Genomic DNA, 20,117 nt, shown 5'->3' with positions numbered 1-20,117 from the left:
ATATGAAAAAAGTTCACTCTGGAAATACTGTAAACAAACCAAATCATTCTAAATAAATAAAACGTATGGCCCAGTGTGACTTAAATCTGCTGTTTTCGTCTTCATGACGCATTTTTTTCTTATGATTGATACGACTTTTAAAAAAATGTATAATTATGCTACGAAGTGACATAGTCCAGAAAAGATGACACTTAGTTTATTACTGAAAAATTACTGTTGTAAATAAATATCTAAGCAGACATTTTTTCATGCTAGTTTTTCAAGCATAACAAATTTCATTCAATGCAATAATAAACTTCTCTTTAAATAACTTTGTCTTAATTGTCTGCATATTTTCATATTAAAGGAGCACAACCGTTTTTTGAACTGAATACCTGATAATGGGGTTAAACATTTTTGTAGTCTTGATTTAAGTGTAAACAGAGGTCATTTACATTTAAAAAAGTTGTAAATCTAGTTCAAGTAGACTTAAGCATGTTTTTGTCTGCTTTCATATTTGTCTACTGTTCTGTACTGTTAGTTAAATAAAAAGAGAAGTTTTTGCACTGAAAATCCCTGTGGTTGCGTGGTGTCGAAAATCGTATCGAAAATCAATATTTTTCAAAATATCGTATCGAAGTTAGAAATCCAGTATCGTGACAAGCTTATTATTTACATTACAATGGAGCACCCAGACCTTAGCTTAGCAGATGACAACAGTTTCCCAATAAAACTCTGATTCAGAATTTTCTTCTTGAAGTTCGACTGAAGAACCGAAAACACACAAAGAAATTAACATTACTCTGTCATAAAATATTCCAATTCAGTACATTCAACATGTTATACATCTCCTAATGGACCAAAAACCATATGGAGAAAATAGCGCTAGTTTGATGCTAAAGTATATGGGAGATTGCATTATATGCTAGTGGCTAGCATACATCGGTATAACTTTGGTTTTAAACCAGAATTTCAACTTTGATGTAAAGAACACTGAAAACTCCAAATGTAAAAATATTAACAAATGTTTTCAAACATAGAAGAAAAGTTATGTGAAGGCCAACGTGTGCTATAACCACTTCAAGACACTAGGTGGTGTTCTTAAGTCAATAACATATAACAAAACAATACATCGTTGTCAGGTGACATGAGATTTAATTTTTTTTCATTATGTCCAGAGATATCCAGATCCATACACCAATTTCATATTTATTTATCTGTAAACTCAATAAAAGAAGTTTTTTAATTCTTTACTTCACATCCTGACGTCACTTTTTTCTGACAGTGGAGAAGTGGAGCCTCCAGGAGAGTCCACTGAGAGTGGAGGTCTGCAGCTGGACCCCTCTCAGACGTAAAGGCTGGTTATTTATTAGTGTCAGAGCTTTCTATGTCTTGCTCCAGTTAATGCCAACTTTTGTATTCAAACTAGGACCTGTCATTTCTTCTTAGTAAGGAGATTCTATTCCTGTATTGTAGTTTGGAAGTATTTTATTCAAACAATGAGTTCATGAATTATCTGTACTCTTAAAAAGCTTGAAGTGAAACTTGTGTTTCCATCTGGCTTCAGAAAGGTGAGCCTCTAACCCCCCCCCTCCCCTCCTCCTCCCTCTCAAAGGGCACACCGCTGAGCCGTGCAGATCTGAGAGCTGTCAACATCAACCTCTGCGACATGTGTGTCATCCTGTCAGCCAATCAGAACAATATTGACGACGCATCACTGCAGGACAAAGAATGCATCTTGGCGTCACTCAACATCAAATCCATGCAGTTTGACGACAGCATCGGGGTCTTGCAGGCTAATTCCCAAGGTAAGGGGCGCCCTATCATAGTTCACTGCACCGCCTGGGAGGGACAGGGTGCTGGCACGAAGAATATCCCTCACTAGGTGCTGCCTGGGTGACCTAGTGTCACTGCGTTTGACACTAAACCCTACTGACTATTCCTCAGGTTACTGTAACAACTGGTTTCTTCACAAACCTAATTGGTTGCAACAAGCGCAGAGCTGGCACCACAGTCTTTGGGTTTTTATCTCAGAGTATCAGCGACGATTTGTCACAGATAGAGAAGGTGGATAATTTATGAGTATGAGCACAGTCACTGAAGCACTCAGGTGGCCTGAGACGGCCTCCAATAATGGCCATTCTTTGGCATTGAGAGAAGTGCTTTCAGAAACCTCTTGACCCTCTGACGGGTGGGGGATGGGAAGGGGGGGCTGCCAATTTCATTATTTCTCTAATACATGTATGACCTCGCATTTGCCTGAGTCAGCAGCAAGTGATGGATGTCAAAACACGGCGTATGTATAATACATACGGCATCACTGATTTAATGTGCTTACTTGTCAGTCTGAGGAAAGCAAGAAAACGTCAAGTCAATTTGAATTCAATCTTGCGTCACTTATTTTCTATTTCATCGCTCTGTACTGTACATTCTCATCTCTCCCCCCTTTTTTGCTTGTGTGTGTAAAAGGTTTCCGTCTCTATGCACACACAGTCTAAGTGAAACAAAATGAGCTATATGTTGCATCTATTATATATACGCTAATATTGGACCTTGTCAAAAGGAAACGTAGCATCGCACTCAGCAAGTTTGCGCCTCAGCGTCAGGAATGGCTGAAGCAGCCGCGGCGCATTAGCGCTGCTGTTTGTAGCCTCTAAAGAAGTATTGAATATTGCATTAACAGATGTGTTTTCTGTGCATCCTTTCAGGCTTCACGCCACCAGGCATGGATAGATCCTCACCGGAAAGCAGCCCAGTCCACGGATTAGTACGGCAAACTTCTGTCACCACTGGAGCAAATATTCCCATCATAACAGAGCTAGGTACGCGTCCTGCTGTATGAAAGTGTCACATGATTGATATGCTAGCTGTACAAAAGCATGTTTTTCTGTTAAGTAGTTGTTAACAGATCAGAAAACATAATTTCAGCAATTAGAGGCTGTCAACACTTGATTAAGCGTAGAAAAAGTGCATTTTTTTTTGTGCGTGTGTGTGTGTTTTTGTCTCTTGTTGACATGCTCCAGTAACTGTTTCTCCCCTCAACACTTGTCTAGCACCATTAGCAAAGCCAGGCAAAAAACTGCCTGTGATTTCATTCAGTCAGGATAAAAGCAGTGGGACCAGCATACAAATGATAACAGAGCTCGGTAAGAAGTGCCTCTGTCCTGCACTGCAGTGTTGTAGCTGCTGCTGCCTCCATATCAGCTTCTTCTTTTGATTTCTCTCGCTGCACAAGAGGCTCAGTCCATTCCCATGGCATCACTTTGAGCACATTTTACCCTCGGTTCTGGTTTGAAATTGCCTGTCTTGTTTTGGCCCTCTTATCTCAAAGCAAAATTTTTTTTCCTCCCTTCTTCTTCTTCTTTTATTTTTCCAAGAATTACAAAAACCTTTGATCCCTCAGAAGTCCTCGTGGCTGTTTTCATAGCATCTTCTGTCGGATCACATTCCCTGACCCGCGCCCTTCTTTTCATCTCAGCCCCGTTGATATGACTGACGTTTATTTCTGTCCTCGCAGAAGTCGCACTAAATTTTACATCATTACTTTCTTCCAGCCACTGCATGTGTTGTTGTGCTCCGAGACGTCTTCAAAGGCGGTTCTCGGGCAATGAGTTACTTTCATTTGTTTTGACGTGCAAGTGCAAGTAATTGCAAGTTCTGTCTTGGATTCACAAGACAAACAATAGCATATTGGTTTTGCTGATATTGACTGCGGGAGGACTCTGAATCAAAGCCTGAAGCTTTGAGAATATGCATGGTGTCGTGAGAGTGCATGAACGGCCTGGATATGGACTGTGACAAAAAGCAGACGTAGTTTCTTTTTAAAGCAGGGGTAGGCAACCTTTTCCATGATTCGAGCCACTTTAAAATACACCCATGCCTAAAGTGCCAACATGGTTTTCTACCATGAAATCATTCGTAAATGATCTGTTTTTTACGGTATGTGTGCAGTATTTGAAGGGTTTATGAAGAGTTTGTAAGTGATCTTAAAAAACTCCCCCTTCTAGATACATGTCTGATCCTAACCCACACTTAAAATGAGATTATCAGCACAAATATTGCTGCTTACAGGTCATTTTATATTGCTACTCCTTAGCTTCCAGTTTGGGTTGAGAAGAACCAGATTAACGGCACATCTGGTTCTCTATAACAACACCCCGCCGGCTGATGAAGTTTAGTAGAAAAAAAGAGAGATCTGTGTTTTTCTCTGCTGACACCGATTTCTGTGATTAATTTTGTAGTGATGGTGGACACTGGAGCCTAACTGTCAGACAGAAAAAGGACAGAAGAGCAGAAGAAAGAAAAACAGGAGAGAGATAGAGCACGAGCTAAAGGCTAATACAGGAGCTAAAGGCTAATACAGGGGCTTAATTGACCACAACTAAAATGAAGAGTGAGGTTACGTTAGCTCTGATTGGTAGATGACTGGCAGGACATAACCAGGATTCACTAACATTACACATTACAGACATATCTTAGAGCACCAAGCTGCCAGCTGTTCAGCTAAATATTAACTGAACTACTTACAAACTGTCAGTGTTAGCTTGTTGTCACATTAGCCAACAGATACGGCTGCCGATAGCGCTACATATAGCCGGCTACTACAACGTTTGCTTGATGTCACGTTTCAAACCACAGCACTACGTAACTATACTGATTAATACCTTACCTCGGCAAAAGTTGTCTTGAACCAAGAAAATTTCCTATGATCCGATCTCCATTTAATTCCATAACAAACACACAGCTAACTAAAATTCATTTACCACAGGGTGTGTAAGACTGCCTGCCAGAAGGTGGCGAGGGAGTGCAGTTACAAAAGATCCTCCTCACAGTTTTTTTTAAACATGTTCATAGCAGAGGTCATCCCTCATCTGTCTTCCATCGCTGTATCTCGCCACAATAGCCAAGCGCGGGACATCATTGGTGTTTACACTTCACTAACACCCCTTTCCACAGTTCTTGCCTATTCTGCGCATTATTGTTACTTATTTGGCGGTCCATCTGATATTTGTCTGCAGTCAGAAGGATGTATTCGCCATCAGTGAATGGTCTTCCAGGCTTGGCTATGCAGTGAGAAATGGTATAACCTTCTCCTGTTGCCTGTTTTTTAACAGTACAGAACATTTTGACTTTAGTGTACTTTGCTAACACTGTTTTTACCAATTCCAATTTGTCTGTCTTATCTCTGAAGTTTTTTTGTGTTTGGTCTCAAAAAGATGCCGCACACTTAATGTCCTACAAAAACCACACTTTCACAGAAAAGGGTACATATTGCCTTATCTCCTCTGGCAATAAATCCATACTCCCTTGTCCAACTATGTTGGAAAGAAGGACTGAAACTTGGTTTGTTTGCCATCATACTACCGCTAAATGGATGCAATTGTGAGCCAGCGACAACGCACTTGCAAGGCACACTCTCACACTTGGAACTTTCATTTAAATTTATAATTTAACGTTATTAGTTAAATTCAAAGTAAGAACATTAATATATTACAATTCAATGGTTTTGTTATCATTTATTTTATTTGTTTTTTTGTTCTCTGCCTCATTGTGATTATTCTCTGCGTGCCAAAGTAACTCATCTCCCGTGCCCCAGGTTGCCTACCCCTGCTTTAGAGAAACACCAATTTGTCCAAATTTTAAAGGAGAACTTTTTAAAGTGTACGCAGATTTCTAAAACACTCCATATCTGCAGCACGATACTTCTGTTCACTCCTCTTTAACGTGAATCAAGCATTTGCCTGATGTTTGCCTGTCCATGCTTTGTGAATCACGAGAAATCTCACGTGATCTGGTTTAAAATGCAAAGTTTGACGCAGGAACTGTCAAATACATGAATTGATCTGCTTCTTTCTGTCCATAGTGAACGACTCAAACGTTCAATTCCTGGACCAAGATGATGACGACGACCCGGACACAGAGTTATACCTCACTCAGCCTTTCGCCTGTGGGACCGCCTTCGCAGTCAGCGTGCTGGATTCCTTAATGAGTGCTGTGAGTCTGAATCAGTGCGGCTCACTGCAACGTTTGAGGGACAGGATATCATGGAAATCTTGTGCTTTAATGTGAAAACAAATGGAAAAACATCCTTTTTCCTTTACTTGAGTCTAAGCACTCTCTGGTAGCGGGTGATGGCTTCACTTGTCTGCCTTTCAGTTTGACTGAGGTTAGAACAAAGCTGCCTTCAAGTGCGCTCTGGTCTAGACAGAGGTAATGCTACCTAATGGACAGCCCTCATCCATCATTTTAGTCAATAGTGCTGTCAGCAGCCGAGGGAGATGTCACCGTGCCGTACGAGCAGGGGGAGACAGGAGGCTGCAGAGTGAGGAGAAAGGGCAGACATTTACTTTTTTATTGAAATTAACACTGCAGGAGGAAAAAAAGGTAACTTGATGGAAAAAAATGGCTGAATGTGCGATATTTTTTAAACCTGAACAGCAGGAAAGTGTTCACAGAGTTCCTATTTCTCTGTCAAATGTGAGTGAAAGTAACCCGCAGTAATTGGCCTCTCCCGTCTGGTCTGTAATGTGAAGCTACAGCAGGGTTAGGAGGCATTTTTCATCCTCTGAGCTTCAGTTGTGACTTTTTTTAGGGGGTTTACTCACAGCGTATCCCCTCCCCTTCTTTCATCCCCTCAGACATACTTCAATGATAATATCCTCACCTTGATCCGGACCCTGGTAACAGGCGGAGCGACGCCAGAGCTGGAGGGGCTGCTGGCAGAGGAGAACGCGTTACGGGGTGGCTACAGCACGCCACAGACCCTGGCGAACAGGGACAGGTGTCGCGTGGCACAGCTGGCCTTGTACGACGGGCCCTTTGCTGACCTGGGGGTAAGTGACTGATCTTGTCACCGATGGGGGAAGCACATCTTTGTCTGCTTGTTGTTGCTGTGTGGGCTGAGTTAAGTGGAAGGATTCAGTCTAAAGGGGGCGGCTGTGGTTCAGAGCTGAGGGAAGTAACAAGAGTCAAAGAGCTGAACTCTGAGACACTGAGCCGAGGAGACCGTGTACAAACCAGCCACTCCTAAATAATCCTGTTGGCAGCCTGGGCAGAAATAATCTGAGCAATATCATAATCATCTTTTGTTTGGTTATTTTTTATGTAGATATCTTTAAAAATGGTAACAACTCATTCTTTTTTGAAGATATTTATATTTTATTCAGTGACTGTCAACACATTTTAGAGAGTATGAAGAGTTATAAATTTAAAGTTAAAAATGAATGAAATTAAAAAGTAAGATAAATGTATAGTCTTGTGTTTAGAACTGTGGTATGTGTGGCCACAAATTTAAAGCTCCTGTCAGAAACTTTCAAAGTGATTCCTCTTTATTACTTTTTTTGCTGATCTTGCAAATGCATAAGACTGAAATGTACAACTCATTTATATACCTGCAAAAGACAACGTAAAACCTCTTTTTTTTTTCTTCTTCTTTCTTAACTGTGTAGGTGTTGCCTAATCTGACACCTACCCTCTCATGGCAGCTATAGGCATTAGAAACTAAAACATAAAAACAATCTGTCTCTTTGATAATGGTATTGTTTGCTTTGTTAGGTCATGAAGAGGTTTTTTAAATTAATTAAAATCTGTTGCATAACAAGTTTGAAATCTACTCTCAAGAGCTTTAATGTTTTTGGCACTACACTCATATCTATTCGAAGTAAAACAGTTGTAGCTTAATTTTTATTACTTTATCACAAAAGTAAGTTTAACAGTTTTTACTTTAGCTATTTACCACTTGTACAAGCAGAAATGACTATTTGTGAAAGTCATATACATAGCAGAAGAACAGGCACTGCTTGAGGTTTAGTAGTTACAGCAAAAATGCTAGCCAGCAACATGCCAATGCCAATTCTTCCTTTTGCATTCTTTTCCAAGGATTAAAGGGTCACAGTAATTTAGCACAAGCTAATCAAAGCTAATGAAACTAGCTAGCCTTGAAACTGTTGGTCTTTCTTTGGTGTTTATGGGGCTGTGAGGAGTTTCTAAGTGACCTTGAAAAAGTCTCACTTCTATTTATGCCTGGTCGTAATCCACACTTTAGAATTAAATTATCGGCACCAATATTTCAGGTTACAAGTTGTTTTAAAATGCTACTTAGCTTCCCTATCAGGTCCGGATTAAATTACAGCACATTGAAGTCTCTATGACAACACCACGCTGGCTGGCACACAGTTTAGAAGAGAGCAGAGATATCTGTGTCTCTCTGCGCTGAAAACAATTTTGTGATTAATTTTGTAGTGATGGTGGACACTGGAGCCTAACTGTCAGACAGAAAAAGGACAGAAGAGCAGAAGAAAGCTAAACAGGAGAGAGATAGAGCACGAGCTAAAGGCTAACACAGGGGCTAAACTGTTTCTTGCTAATGTTCATTCCAACCCACAGTCAGCAGTTATTCTGCAGTGGTCTGTTCAAACTTGAGAGTCTATCAATAAAATGAAGAGTGAAGTTACATTAGCTCATACATACAAACTGACAGTGTTAGCCTACAGATACGTCATAGCACCGGGCTGCCGATAGCACTACATATAGCCGACTGCTACGTCTGCTTGATGTCACGTTTCAAACCATAGCGCTACGTAACTGTACTGATAAGTACCTTACCCCGGCGCGTTGTATGCAGTAAAAAGTTGTCTTGAACAACAAAAAAAAAAATGTTTGATTGGATCTCCCTTTATGTCAAAACAAAGACACACCTCGCTTGAAGTCAGTGTGTGTGAGACTTCAGGCCAGAAGTTTGGGAGCCAGTCCAATTAAAACCAATCCTCCTTACAGCATCTTTATGCTCTTACGATGTGTTCCACTTTTTTAATACCCAGACCATCTTTTTGTTTTGCAGGATGGCGGCTGTTATGGGGACCTGTTTTGTAAAGCCCTGAAAACATACAACATGCTGTGCTTTGGTATCTATCGGTTACGAGACGCACATCTAAGTAGTCAAAACCAGTGCACCAAACGGTAAGTACAGGAGCTGCAGAGAATAGATTCAAAATGTGTTAATGTGTGTTTACTTTATCACCTTAAATATGTTCTTTCTTCTCCTCTCCTCTTCAGGTATGTAATAACGAATCCACCCTACGCGTTTGAGCTGGTGCCCTCAGACCTGATATTCTGCCTGATGCAGTTCGACCACAACGCCGGCCAGTCTCGAACCAGCCTCTCCCATTCTTCACATTCGTCCCATTCCTCCAGTAAAAAGAGCTCCTCCGTGCACTCCATCCCCACCTCCAACCGCACCAACCGCACCAAAAGCAGGGACTCACGAGACAAACAAAAGTATGTGCCCCTCTAAAAGCTCTCTGACTGTCTGTCCGTGAACAGTGCCTGCCAACACCTGCTGTCCTGTGTGTCCTGAAAGACTGTAAAATGCCTGGTGGTCTCTGTCGTATGTTTGTCTGAATGTGGATGTTTGTGTCAACTGTACGTCTCATTAAACAACCCTTTACAGCTTAACACTGTGTTTGCCCTCTGAGAGGGGTTAACCTGCACAGGGCAACATGAAAACCACAAAGGGCTTCAGTCTTTCCTTTGTACCACCTCACTTCGATTCTTAGTGATTTCATCTTATTTTTACACCATGAACTGCAGTAAACTTTCCTGGTTTGTAAAAACTCATATCATTGTTGTACAGCTGGGATTTTTAAAGAGAGGCCATTTTTATTTTTTTATTTTTTTATTTGTTAAGATCGTCTAATTAGACTTCATATGAGCCAGATTCACCTGACAAGTCTAGAAAATGTCTAATACCAAGATATTTAAAGAAAAAAATTATGCCTGATATGTTTGTACAGAGTAATAAAAGAAACGTTCTCATTTAGTTTGTTTTGAGACCTTTTTCTTACTTCAAGAAACCTTTCAAAAACTCCTTTTTTTTTTTTTTTTTTTTTTTTAAAACACGCTAGCAATTTTTTTTTTACTCCTTACAATTTGGGTGTATTAAGACTTATCAGAGAGTTTTTACTTGGGATGCACCAAAAATTCTGCCACCGAAAACTTTCATCAGAAAAAGGCCCAAAAGTGCATTTTTGACTTCAGGCAAAGTTTTTGTCACTGAAACAACATGGCCCTTGTGATAGCACAAGCAAAAGCTGCGGCCTGCATGCTCTTGTCTGGATAAGGGCCAACATGCCGGTGGTTTGTGTTTCAGCCTCACGTTTACACAGTTATGCTGTTTCTGCCGATTGAAAACCCAAATTTCGACATCACACGGCGCTTCGCGCATTTTTTTAGCGCTGCATAGAGGCCTGGCATGCTAACTAAAGCATTTTCAGTCTCCAATTTTTTTTCACAGCGTTTTAGGGTTTTCAGATGAAACACTGTCATGTAAACAGAGCCTAAGATACAGAGAAGTGTGCAGCGCAGGAGAAGGAGAGCAGAGCCCAGAAAAAAGGACTCTTCTCTAAGCCAGATGAGGGGCATACCTCTCTTTACCTAAACACGGTCTATACTTTCTTTTTTCATTTAAAAAACTAAACAGCCTCATGTTATTTATCCTGTTATCATGACAGGATGGTCATGTTTACACACACAGACGAGCGCACTCTGTATAGCAGACAGTCAGGAAAAATAATGTCACAACCACCACAGGAAACAGAAAAAATCTGCTTTATTTAAAGTGCTCCCAGGGCCAGCTCTGGGAAGATGGTGTTATTCCTTAAAGCATTAATATTTATTTGTCCGTCTTGATTTTAAAGATATTAGTTCAAAGTGACAGCCATGAAAGAAAAATAGTCATAAATGATAGAATTATCTCTTTCTGTATTCTGGTTTTCGGATTTTCGGCCTTGGGTGCATCCAGAGTTTTTACTAAAAATAAAACATGAACACTTACTTAGATATCAATTTTTCCCAGTGTTTGTTTGAGATCTGTTTAATGTATTGGAAGGATAACCTGGGTTATTCAGGCTCACATAACTCAGATTTTCTATCATTGTAAATGCCATAACTATACTTTCTCTGTTTACCCGCACACAGTTGAACATTGAACTAGGCAGCAGCCAGCAAAACATCTGATTTTGTAATAAAGTGGCCAATTTTATGACACATCTTCCCCTTCCTTTTGTCTTACACTGGACTTTCTTGTGCTAATAACTCTGATCTCTGTGATGAAGGCTTTCAGTCTCTGTCTTACAGCATTCCAAGTTTTGCCGAGTTAAAACTTGTGTCGGGCATCTTTGTTTTCATTAAAGCTAACAACTTTTGTACCTGAATTGCACTTTAAAAGGCTTTTGTTTTATAAAGTTAATATCTTGTTAACATCATGTCCTCTTAATGCCTTCTTATTTCCTTTGACAATCAGATGTTTTACTGAAATGTACTTTACCACTAAGAAGTGTTAAATAAGCCAGGATATATACAGGGCGATGTAACAGTTACCAATAAAGTTGCACCGTCAGTATAAGTACAGTGTCCTCACATGTTCATGTTAAATTTCACTGTGATTAAAAGTCTTTTTTCTTACTTGGTTGACTTTTTGACAGCACTGTAGATGCATCTGACTTCAAATTGTATGATCTTGGACTCCCAGCACCAACTCTTGTTCTGGTTGAAAGAAAGAGAAGAGTATCATCAGCATAAAGGAGGATTCTAGTCCTGCAATCATCAAACCAACCACTTTTCAATGACAAAGCACAAACCAAGTCCGAAGTAATGTACCTCTAAAACTAGAAACATCTTTCCCCCAATGACTGAGTGGGACAGAAAGAAAGGCACTGAAATGAATAAATTACCATTGGTCAACACCACATTGTATTTAACTTTAATACTCCACCAGACCGTCAACATGAGTGGAGCCAGTCCCAGAGGATGGAAATGGATGTTTTTTGGAGGGGCATCTTGACTAAAAATGCGACTGGAAGCTGCAAAGTTAGGCTTTTTGGACCGGAAGGATTACAGATAGTGTACACAAACTGATTCCCATCAAAACAGAAACTCCAATTTAAATGCATAAACAAACAATGCTCTTTTTACAATAATGGATGATATAGACAGTTGGTGATTGGTTTTGACTTTGGGTGGTATTCAGTGACCCCCTATCAATGTTTCATGACCCTCTCATGGTGCCTGGAGCCCCATATTTGGACCACTGATACCACTGATACAGAGGATAATCAAGCCCTGTTTTCACCAAGTGGTCCGTTATGGATCAGTTCAGTTCGGTACAGGTCGAGTCGGTAGAGCCCTGATTCTGTTTGTGTTTCCACAACCAACTAGCAGTGTTTAAGCTGGATGACGTAGCCACATCAGCTACATAATAGCTTGACAACATAGCAGCACGACACAGCATATCCCGCTAATAAATCTAGCAAAGAAGAAAAATACAACAGTTTTGTTTTGACGAAGTCGACTGGAGATTTAAACATGGCAGTGTTATTTGTTGTTCTTCATTACTGCTGTCACACAGGATTTGTTCAGCCGATCAACAGACTGCAGTGTTTCTGGCTCCATCTTCTGGGGTTGTATCAGAATGCCTGGCACCTCAACAGGTACCAAAAAGTGGGACAGTACGGGTCGGTAATTTAGGAACCAGTCCTGGTTTTAGTCAAAGGAAACACCACAAAGTGTGTGCCGTACAGAGACGACCCAAACTGAACCTCTTGGTGGAAACAGGGCTCTTATTATTCTACTGCTGTGTGCATCTTGTTTTTTTATCTATTAACTGTGAGTTTTAGTGGAAATGTTAGAATTAAGTGATTATTCTTTAGTGAGCTTTGAAATAGATGAGCACATGTCACATTTTTACAGCTGCTGAATGAATTCAACAAGCACACTATGGTCAGTAATCAAAATGAAAACACTTAAAAGCTGCACAAAGTCATTCTCATTTCACATTTCTACAAGTTTTGCTACTTTGAGCTGATGAATCCTAATTTTTTGTTCTAAAAAGAGTAAAATATTTAAAATCTCTGCATGCTGCTCACTAATTTGTGAATTAAGGATATTTTTAATATTTTTGCACCAGGCATGGACACAATACGGCTGCATGACATACTTTGTGCTACAGTAATGAGATTGATTTATTATTCTCGAGGCACTTTGAGACTGATACATGTTTTTCTGTTTTTGTTTACCTCTTATTTAGTGTTTAACCTTCTCTTCATCCACATGTAATGAGATCATCTGCTGCTGCTGTTTTTACCTCTGATCATCATGCTGTGCTTTCTATCATTAATGCTCATATTCCCATTTAGCTTACATTTAGTGTACTACTTTCTTTTTCCAAAGTGCAACAAGGATGAATAGAGTGAGCCAAGGTATGGAAGTGAATGATTATGCATGATGTTAAATAATGCATTGAACACGGTCATGTCCTTGCTGACATTTTGCCCTCTGAATGAAAGCCAAGTAGTGAAGTCTTTCCAAATGACTGCATTGGGACGGCATGGTGATGACCTATGCAGTTCATCTGACTGGAGGATTTGACTGTAGAATGTGTGTTGAATGGTTTGATGCTACTTCACTTTTCTTTCTATCAAACAATGTTGGATGTCTTGTTATTTATTTCATTATAACTCAGCCTCCAGTCATGCTGATGAAAATGCATGACAACAGCATTGCCAAGTAGATGAATCACCACAAGATAACACCAAACTATTCATTTCACTCGATAAGAAAGTTGCATCAAGCCAGAAGTCTGTAGTCCCCCAAACTACAAAACAAACTTTGATGGTTTTATTGTGAAGTCATTCCTATTATAGGACACTTGACCCCTTTACAACCTACGTCATCATAAAGATGTGCACGCATTTTGGCAACGGTCGCAGTATTTGGCTCAGTCCTTAAACTCTGAATTAAAACTTGGCAGCAATCGATAATTCACTGTGGACTCAAGTTCTGCTGAATTCTGACAGGATCTCAACTGGTGTTTTGGAGTTACGAGTGACTGTTTTAAGTGGCAGCCTACTAACCTACTAGAACATGTACTGTAAAATCCGGAGTATAAGTGAAGCTGCCACATAAGATGCTGTCGGTTTCGGAAGCTCTCTCAGAGGAGGAAGGGTTTCTGAGGCCATGTCACATATCAGGGAAACCGCCCACATTTTTAAATGTTTACGCCTGTCAGCCACATGAAACCACAGTTATGACCACATACGACTCTTATGACTCAATATGGAGAGTAAACAATACAGGGAACTATCAGTGATCTTAAAACATAAAATCATTATTTTTATAGTTTATTTGGTGCGATTAGCTGTAAGGACTAGAGATAGATCGATATGGATTTTTCAAGGCCGATACAGATACCGATTATTTGTAGTCAAGGAGGCCGATAACAGATATTTAAAGCTGGTATTAATTTGCTGTCTAAGTGCAAATATTTAGTAAATTAATACACTTTGAACAATACAAACTCCAACACTTAACTTCATTCAAATACCTTTAAGCATGAGTTTATTAAACAGCTCCCAGGCTCAGCAGCATGTTTTATAAAGTTAAATGAAAACTTAAAAAAATAAATAAATAGCTAAAGTTTTCTACAGTAAATAAAGTTTTCCAAAATTGCAATGTAACTGCAATAACTGTAATAACTGCACTGCTGATTGGCTGTTACCCAAGCCATGGCTCTGCTTGTAACCAATCAGATGGTACTGTGGGTGGGAATTGCTGGGGATTGAGTTGTGACTGCAGACAGCGGTGCAGCTGCATCAGAGACGCAGCAATGCAGTTTTAAATTTGTTTATCAGACGATGCCGATATGCCTCTAAATGCCAAATATTGACCCCCATAATCAGCCTGGCCAATAATCGGTCTATCCCTAGTAAGGACATAGCTTTCTGGCTCATTTATTATGACTGAGGTCTCATGCTTGGCAGTCTTATGTTCTTAGTAGGGATGCACCGGAAAATTTCTAGCCAAAAATGGCCCAAAAGGGCATTTTTAAGGGCTAACATACCCAAGGAAGCGTGCACAAGAAATTATCAAGGCCACGATGGATACGGAAAATCCACTTAGATACAGAGAAACTCACAGCACAGAAGAAGGAGAGCTAAGCACAGAAAACCAGAAGAGGGGCACACCTCTCATAGATCAGGTCTACACCTTGTGCTTTCATTTAACAGACTGAATAGCCTCATGTTATTTATCTTATTCACACGACAGGACGGTCAAATGTTTACAGCTCTCCTTTGCTCTCTGTATCTGGGCACAGCAGAGTTTCACCCAGATGCGTTCACAGATAAGCACACACTTTGTATAGCAGACAGAGAGTCGGGAAAAATAATGTCACAACCACCTTTTTAAACTGCTCCCAGCGCCATCTCTGTGAAGACAGTATTATTCTTTGATGTATTTTTTAATAATTTATGCAATTAAATGCCTTGAATTTAGAGAGACTAGTACACAGTGATAGCCACGAAGGCAATGTTACCAATAACTGGTATACATTTTTTTATTGTGTTTGGATTTTTGTTTTTCAGCCTTGGTTTCCTCACTTTCAGTTCTTGGTTTTGGCCAAGGATTTTCATTTCAGTGTATCCCTAGTTCTCAGCAATGTCTTGGGAGGGTTTCTGGTTTACTGATACAAGCTTATGTCTTGTACTTGCTGGTCAATAAGTGTCTACGTATAACGTCAACATAAGCATCAAGTGACTTGAGCGTTCAACCCCTCATACGCTGGATTTCCCCACCAAAAACTGTTTTCACTTGAAGCTTGGGGATCATTCACCCTCCATCAAAGAGAGTTTTTCAGGTAGAAATTGCTGTTTTTGGAAGTAAACCCTTTTGAGAAGCTTAAAAAGCCATTGTACTTCTGTTGCCAAAATGGGCGCGCACCTATAACTGTCCCCAAACATTAAAACATGAAAACGGAGTGTGTTTAATTCCTGCATGTCTGCTGACCAAACAAAACAGCATGCTTCAATGGCAGTACGGTACAAACGCAAACGATCAAAAAGGAGAAAACCCAGGCATTGACTGATTGATCTGCCATTAAACACACCCCTTAAAGAGCATTTTTATAGTCATGTCAGAATGTCGTTCCTTGGTTAAATATTCCACCAAGTATTCACACGTTCTCTTGATGCTCTGCTGTGAGTTTCACATTAACTGTCTCACCTCCCTCCTCTTTGTCTCTATGATCTCCCCCCTCCTCAGAAAAGACATGGTTTACAGATGAGCCAGAAACCACCCACCTGAGGACCATACACACCAAGCCTGTGAATACTCTCGCCGTCAACCACGTCAGTCAGTATAAATCCTCCAACAGCTTGATCCCACCCATCAGAGAAGCAGAAGACGAGTGCTGATCCACGGACACTGGAGCTCTTGAGCTCTTGGACTACCAAAGAACTTGAGGTGGAGGGGTCAGACTGGGACTTACGGATGGGTTCTTCACATCTGCGAACATAAAATCAACGATTGTCAGTATAAACGACAAACCATACTGCTTTTATCATTCAAATGCAGAGAGCGTATTGTACAAGCAGACTTAAAACCAGGATAGGGAACCATAAGCAGATTTTATTTTGTACAGCTAATCTTCAGCAGTGACCAGACTCCATCCAGTTTTTGTTCCGTTTTGGGGAATGAGGGTCACTCCTTGGGAAACAGCTCTGTAAATACGATTATTACACCATAACTGGAAGTTTTGCAATTGTAAAAGTTGCCTTTTTAGCTGTTGATGAACAACTACTACTGCATTTACTCCATCTGTACAGTACGTTTCAAAATGTGTATCTGACATCCTGCTGCGGTCCCACCACAATGGCACAGTGGGTCGCTGACTCTCCTTTGCCATTTGGAAGCTAATTCACAACATTTGTGACAGTAAAGAAAGCCAGCGTCCATGTGTTTATGGCGTTGGGCTCCAGCCTTATCTCTCTCCATTTTTATTTGTCTTATCTGCCTTTTTTTGGAGTTGTTTGTTGTAAGTGTTTTAATGTTACTGTTTGGTTGAAATGTCCAAAACCCCAGAGAGTTAAGCTTCTTAGTACCTCGAAAGTTCCTCCAAGGGGTCAAATGTTCTGAATATTCTTTGTTTTTTATTGTTGATGTTGTTTTTATGGCCAAATATGATAGAGCTGTTTTGCTGCAACAGTAGAAAAATCAACAATCCCAAAGTTTCCAAAAAAAAAAAAGGGATAAATTTACATCAAAAATTATAAACAACAGAGCAAAATTCAAGGATAAAGATTGACAATGTGATTTTTTTGTTGGTGAGTTGAATGTAAAAGCCACATATCGCATGAAGTGGGCATATCTAAGTCCTCCTTTGGCTCTAAGCACTGCCTGACACAGGATTGTCTTGGAGTCGCTTCGTTTGAACTCCATGACCAATCTTAATGCCATAATCAGACATGTTCATGCTTCCTGAAAAAAAACAGCTCTATCATAAAAAAGTCTTTTTGGCTACACTCAGTGTCATTATTGAAGCCATGTGTGTGTTTGTCTGTGTGTTAAGCTAGAATGCAGAGCTACTACAGGTGATCAATCCTGTCTTATTCCAGTAACAGCATAGCTACATTGGCACTGTTGTCACTTTACTCTGAATCAACGAAAAGGAAAGAGAGGTAGAAAACAAAAAAGAACATAAGCATTAAATCCTTTTTCTACAGCCGCTGCGCCACACTCTAGCCTAGGATTCATGTTGCATGTAAAGAGAGAGGTTGTGACATTTTTACTGGCACAGAGATCATCCAAACCATCCGTCCCTCGGTGCCAGTAATGTGCCAGGCAGTGCTGAAGCCAACGGAGGACTCCACAAGACCCACTGCTGCGAAAAGGGGCTTCTAGTCGAACTGAAAACTCTACTCTCATGTTTGCTTCCATCTTATCCCAGACTTTTATTTTGAAAGGTTGCCTTTAAAATCCTAATCTGAGGCTGTGTGTTATTCCCTGAATGAGAAGAAGTCTTAAACTTTTTTTTTAAAGCCTGATTGCGATTTGTTTTGAGAAGTCTGTAAAGCTTAATGTGAAATATTTCTTTGTAGCGTGTTCTTGTTTGGCAGATTTTATGTCTGTGGGGTTTAAGGGGCTTTCACATCACGGTCTAGTTTGTGATTTTTTTTAGCACATTGACTATGACAGTGCTAATTTCATATTTCTGACTATGTCATAATATCCAATAATGAATACAGTTTATCGTCTTGTACAAATCAGCTTGTACATAAAATTGTACATGATTTCATTTTGTATTTTCACAAATTAAAGCTGACGTATTGTGTTCTACAGCGTGTTGCATTATTTATGTTTACAGACCTGCAGCATCTTTAAGCTCACATTCTCCACACACTGCGTTAAAACAAGCAGCTTGCAGGGGACATCTTTGAGCAGCCAGGCCGCAGAGAGGACCCATCATGCAGCTTGTTAATGATTTTACACAGCACAGCACAGCGGGAGGCTGTCAGGATGCCAATAATATTTACAGACTAACACCTCGCAGAGAGGCCGCTCTATTCCCTGTTCACCCCGCCGGCAGCAGTGTCACCTTCTTAGGAAATAAACACATGAAGTCACAACATGGAAGACGCTCTGGTTAATGTCGCCCACGCACAGAAAGTAGTCAAACCAGGGAAGTCTAACACAAGTTACAAGGATTAAATCAACAGACTTGTAAGTTAACTTTTGAAAACACTGAACAAATATGAAGAAAAAAAAGTTAAAAATAATAAAGACATTTTTTTTTCTATACAAGCAGAAATGATCAAATTAGTTTACTTGGATGATGACAGTCCCATTTCTACCAAGCAGTTCAGTTTGGTTCGTCTCTGTACGGCTCACATTTTGCGGCATTTCCTTTTACTGAAACTGGGACAGGTCTCCAAATTTCCAAGCCGTACCATCCCATAATTTTAGTTCCCTTCTGTTGGAGTGCCAAACATATCGATCTGACCCCAGAAAGTAGAGCTAGAAACACTGCAGTCCATTGGTTGGTCAAAAGAATCATCACTTCCTATATGACAGCGGTAAAAAAGAACAACACATTTCCCACCATGTTTAAATCTCCAGTCGACTTTGTGAAGAGAACTTTTTTTTGTTTGGAAAATGGCATTGGGAAACGTGCTCTTTGTTTACTGTTTGCTTTCTTTGGTGGATTTATTAGCAGGGTACACTATGTAGCGCTGCTGTGCTGTCATGCTACTATGTAGCTGACCCAGCTATTGGCGTCTAGCTGGCACACTGCCTACCAAGAAGTGCACAGTTGGCTGTGGGAACACAAACAGGATCAGGCTTTACTGATCCAACCTGTACCAAACTGTGCTGATCCAAGCTGGACAGGTTGGTGGAAACAGGGCTAATGATGACCCCAAATTTTCTAACTCCAGTGAGCTTAAACTGAAATGTAGCTGCAGGTGATGGTCCTTAGCATGGTGTTGCAAGCTAAGCTAAAACATTACATATATATATACTGCATTAAGATCTACTTATGAGGCTGAAGTAGGACAACTGGCAAGAGTTTTTGTAATGCTATCTAAGTTAGCAAGCGGGCCAGATATTTTGGTGGACAGAGAGAGCGTCATCAGCACCTTGGAAAAAGAAAGAGTAAGACGCTTATAGATTTTCTGTCAAGAGCACAAAAAAATCAACAAAATCAAAGTATATCTTGTAATACCTCACAAACTACATCTGAACAACTGTCACACTGCGTAAATCTGAAATCTTATCAAGTGTTTTTTTCTTATTTTAAGTAAAACTGTCTTATTAGACGAAAAATGTGCCAAATTCAACTGGGCAGTTTAGAAAAGTATATTGTTTCAAGTCATTTAAAGACATAAAATTAGGTCTGAATTGTTTGTAAGAAGTAAAGAAATCTGCCGATGAAACAAGAAAAAATTTGCTTAAAACTAGAATAATGTCTTTAAACAAGTAACTCATCTCTTATTTCATTGGCTTTTTTTTATATGTTAGGCATGGCAAGCAGTTCAGACCTCATTTCTGTCTTTAAATGACTTGAAATAAGACATTTTCTGGACTGATCAGTTCAATGTGGCTTATATTAAGTACACTAAGACAGTTTTTACTTAAAACAAGACAAAAACATTTGATGAGATTTCGGGGTTTTTTGGAGTGTACAACTATTGTTTTTAAATGAAGGTATTTTTCATCTTATATAAATATGCCGCATGAACATCAAAAGTTCAATCAACACATTACAGGAAACAAAACGAGATTAAAGTTATGAAACTGCTGCACAAGAATAG

At 39.9% G+C, this 20,117-nt stretch overlaps 1 protein-coding gene and 1 long non-coding RNA gene across 13 annotated transcripts in view; one reads left to right on the top strand and one right to left on the bottom strand.

The window, feature by feature from the left end:
* Positions 1-11,518, bottom strand: part of LOC141785563 (uncharacterized) — a 138,734-nt gene extending 127,216 nt beyond the window's left edge. The window contains exon 1 of the long non-coding RNA XR_012597537.1: positions 11,441-11,518. This is a non-coding gene — a long non-coding RNA (uncharacterized LOC141785563). The remainder of the gene's footprint in view (positions 1-11,440) is intronic.
* LOC141785562 (calcium-activated potassium channel subunit alpha-1a-like) overlaps positions 1-18,102 on the top strand; it is a 145,894-nt gene extending 127,792 nt beyond the window's left edge. For 2 of the 12 annotated variants that reach the window (XM_074663925.1, XM_074663923.1), the window contains 9 exons: positions 1,595-1,787; positions 2,688-2,801; positions 3,033-3,125; positions 5,843-5,973; positions 6,618-6,812; positions 8,819-8,937; positions 9,034-9,255; positions 13,204-13,232; positions 16,072-18,099. In XM_074663925.1, coding sequence (XP_074520026.1) covers positions 1,595-1,787; positions 2,688-2,801; positions 3,033-3,125; positions 5,843-5,973; positions 6,618-6,812; positions 8,819-8,937; positions 9,034-9,255; positions 13,204-13,232; positions 16,072-16,223 — 1,248 coding nt within the window. In that variant the 3' untranslated portion in view covers positions 16,224-18,099. Of the gene's footprint in view, positions 1-1,594; positions 1,788-2,687; positions 2,802-3,032; positions 3,126-5,842; positions 5,974-6,617; positions 6,813-8,818; positions 8,938-9,033; positions 9,256-13,203; positions 13,233-16,071 lie in introns of all 12 variants that reach the window. The other 10 variants (XM_074663920.1, XM_074663919.1, XM_074663930.1 and 7 more) reach the window with 10 other exon arrangements.
* The last annotated feature ends 2,015 nt before the right edge of the window (positions 18,103-20,117 follow it).

The sequence above is a fragment of the Halichoeres trimaculatus genome, unplaced genomic scaffold, assembly GCF_033239565.1.
Source record: "Halichoeres trimaculatus isolate MK-OKI-2021-1 unplaced genomic scaffold, fHalTri1.1 fHalTri1_scaffold_23, whole genome shotgun sequence".
NCBI lineage: Eukaryota > Metazoa > Chordata > Actinopteri > Labriformes > Labridae > Halichoeres > Halichoeres trimaculatus.
The sequence above is the reverse complement of the archived record's forward strand: the minus strand, read 5'-3'. Positions and strand labels throughout refer to the sequence as shown.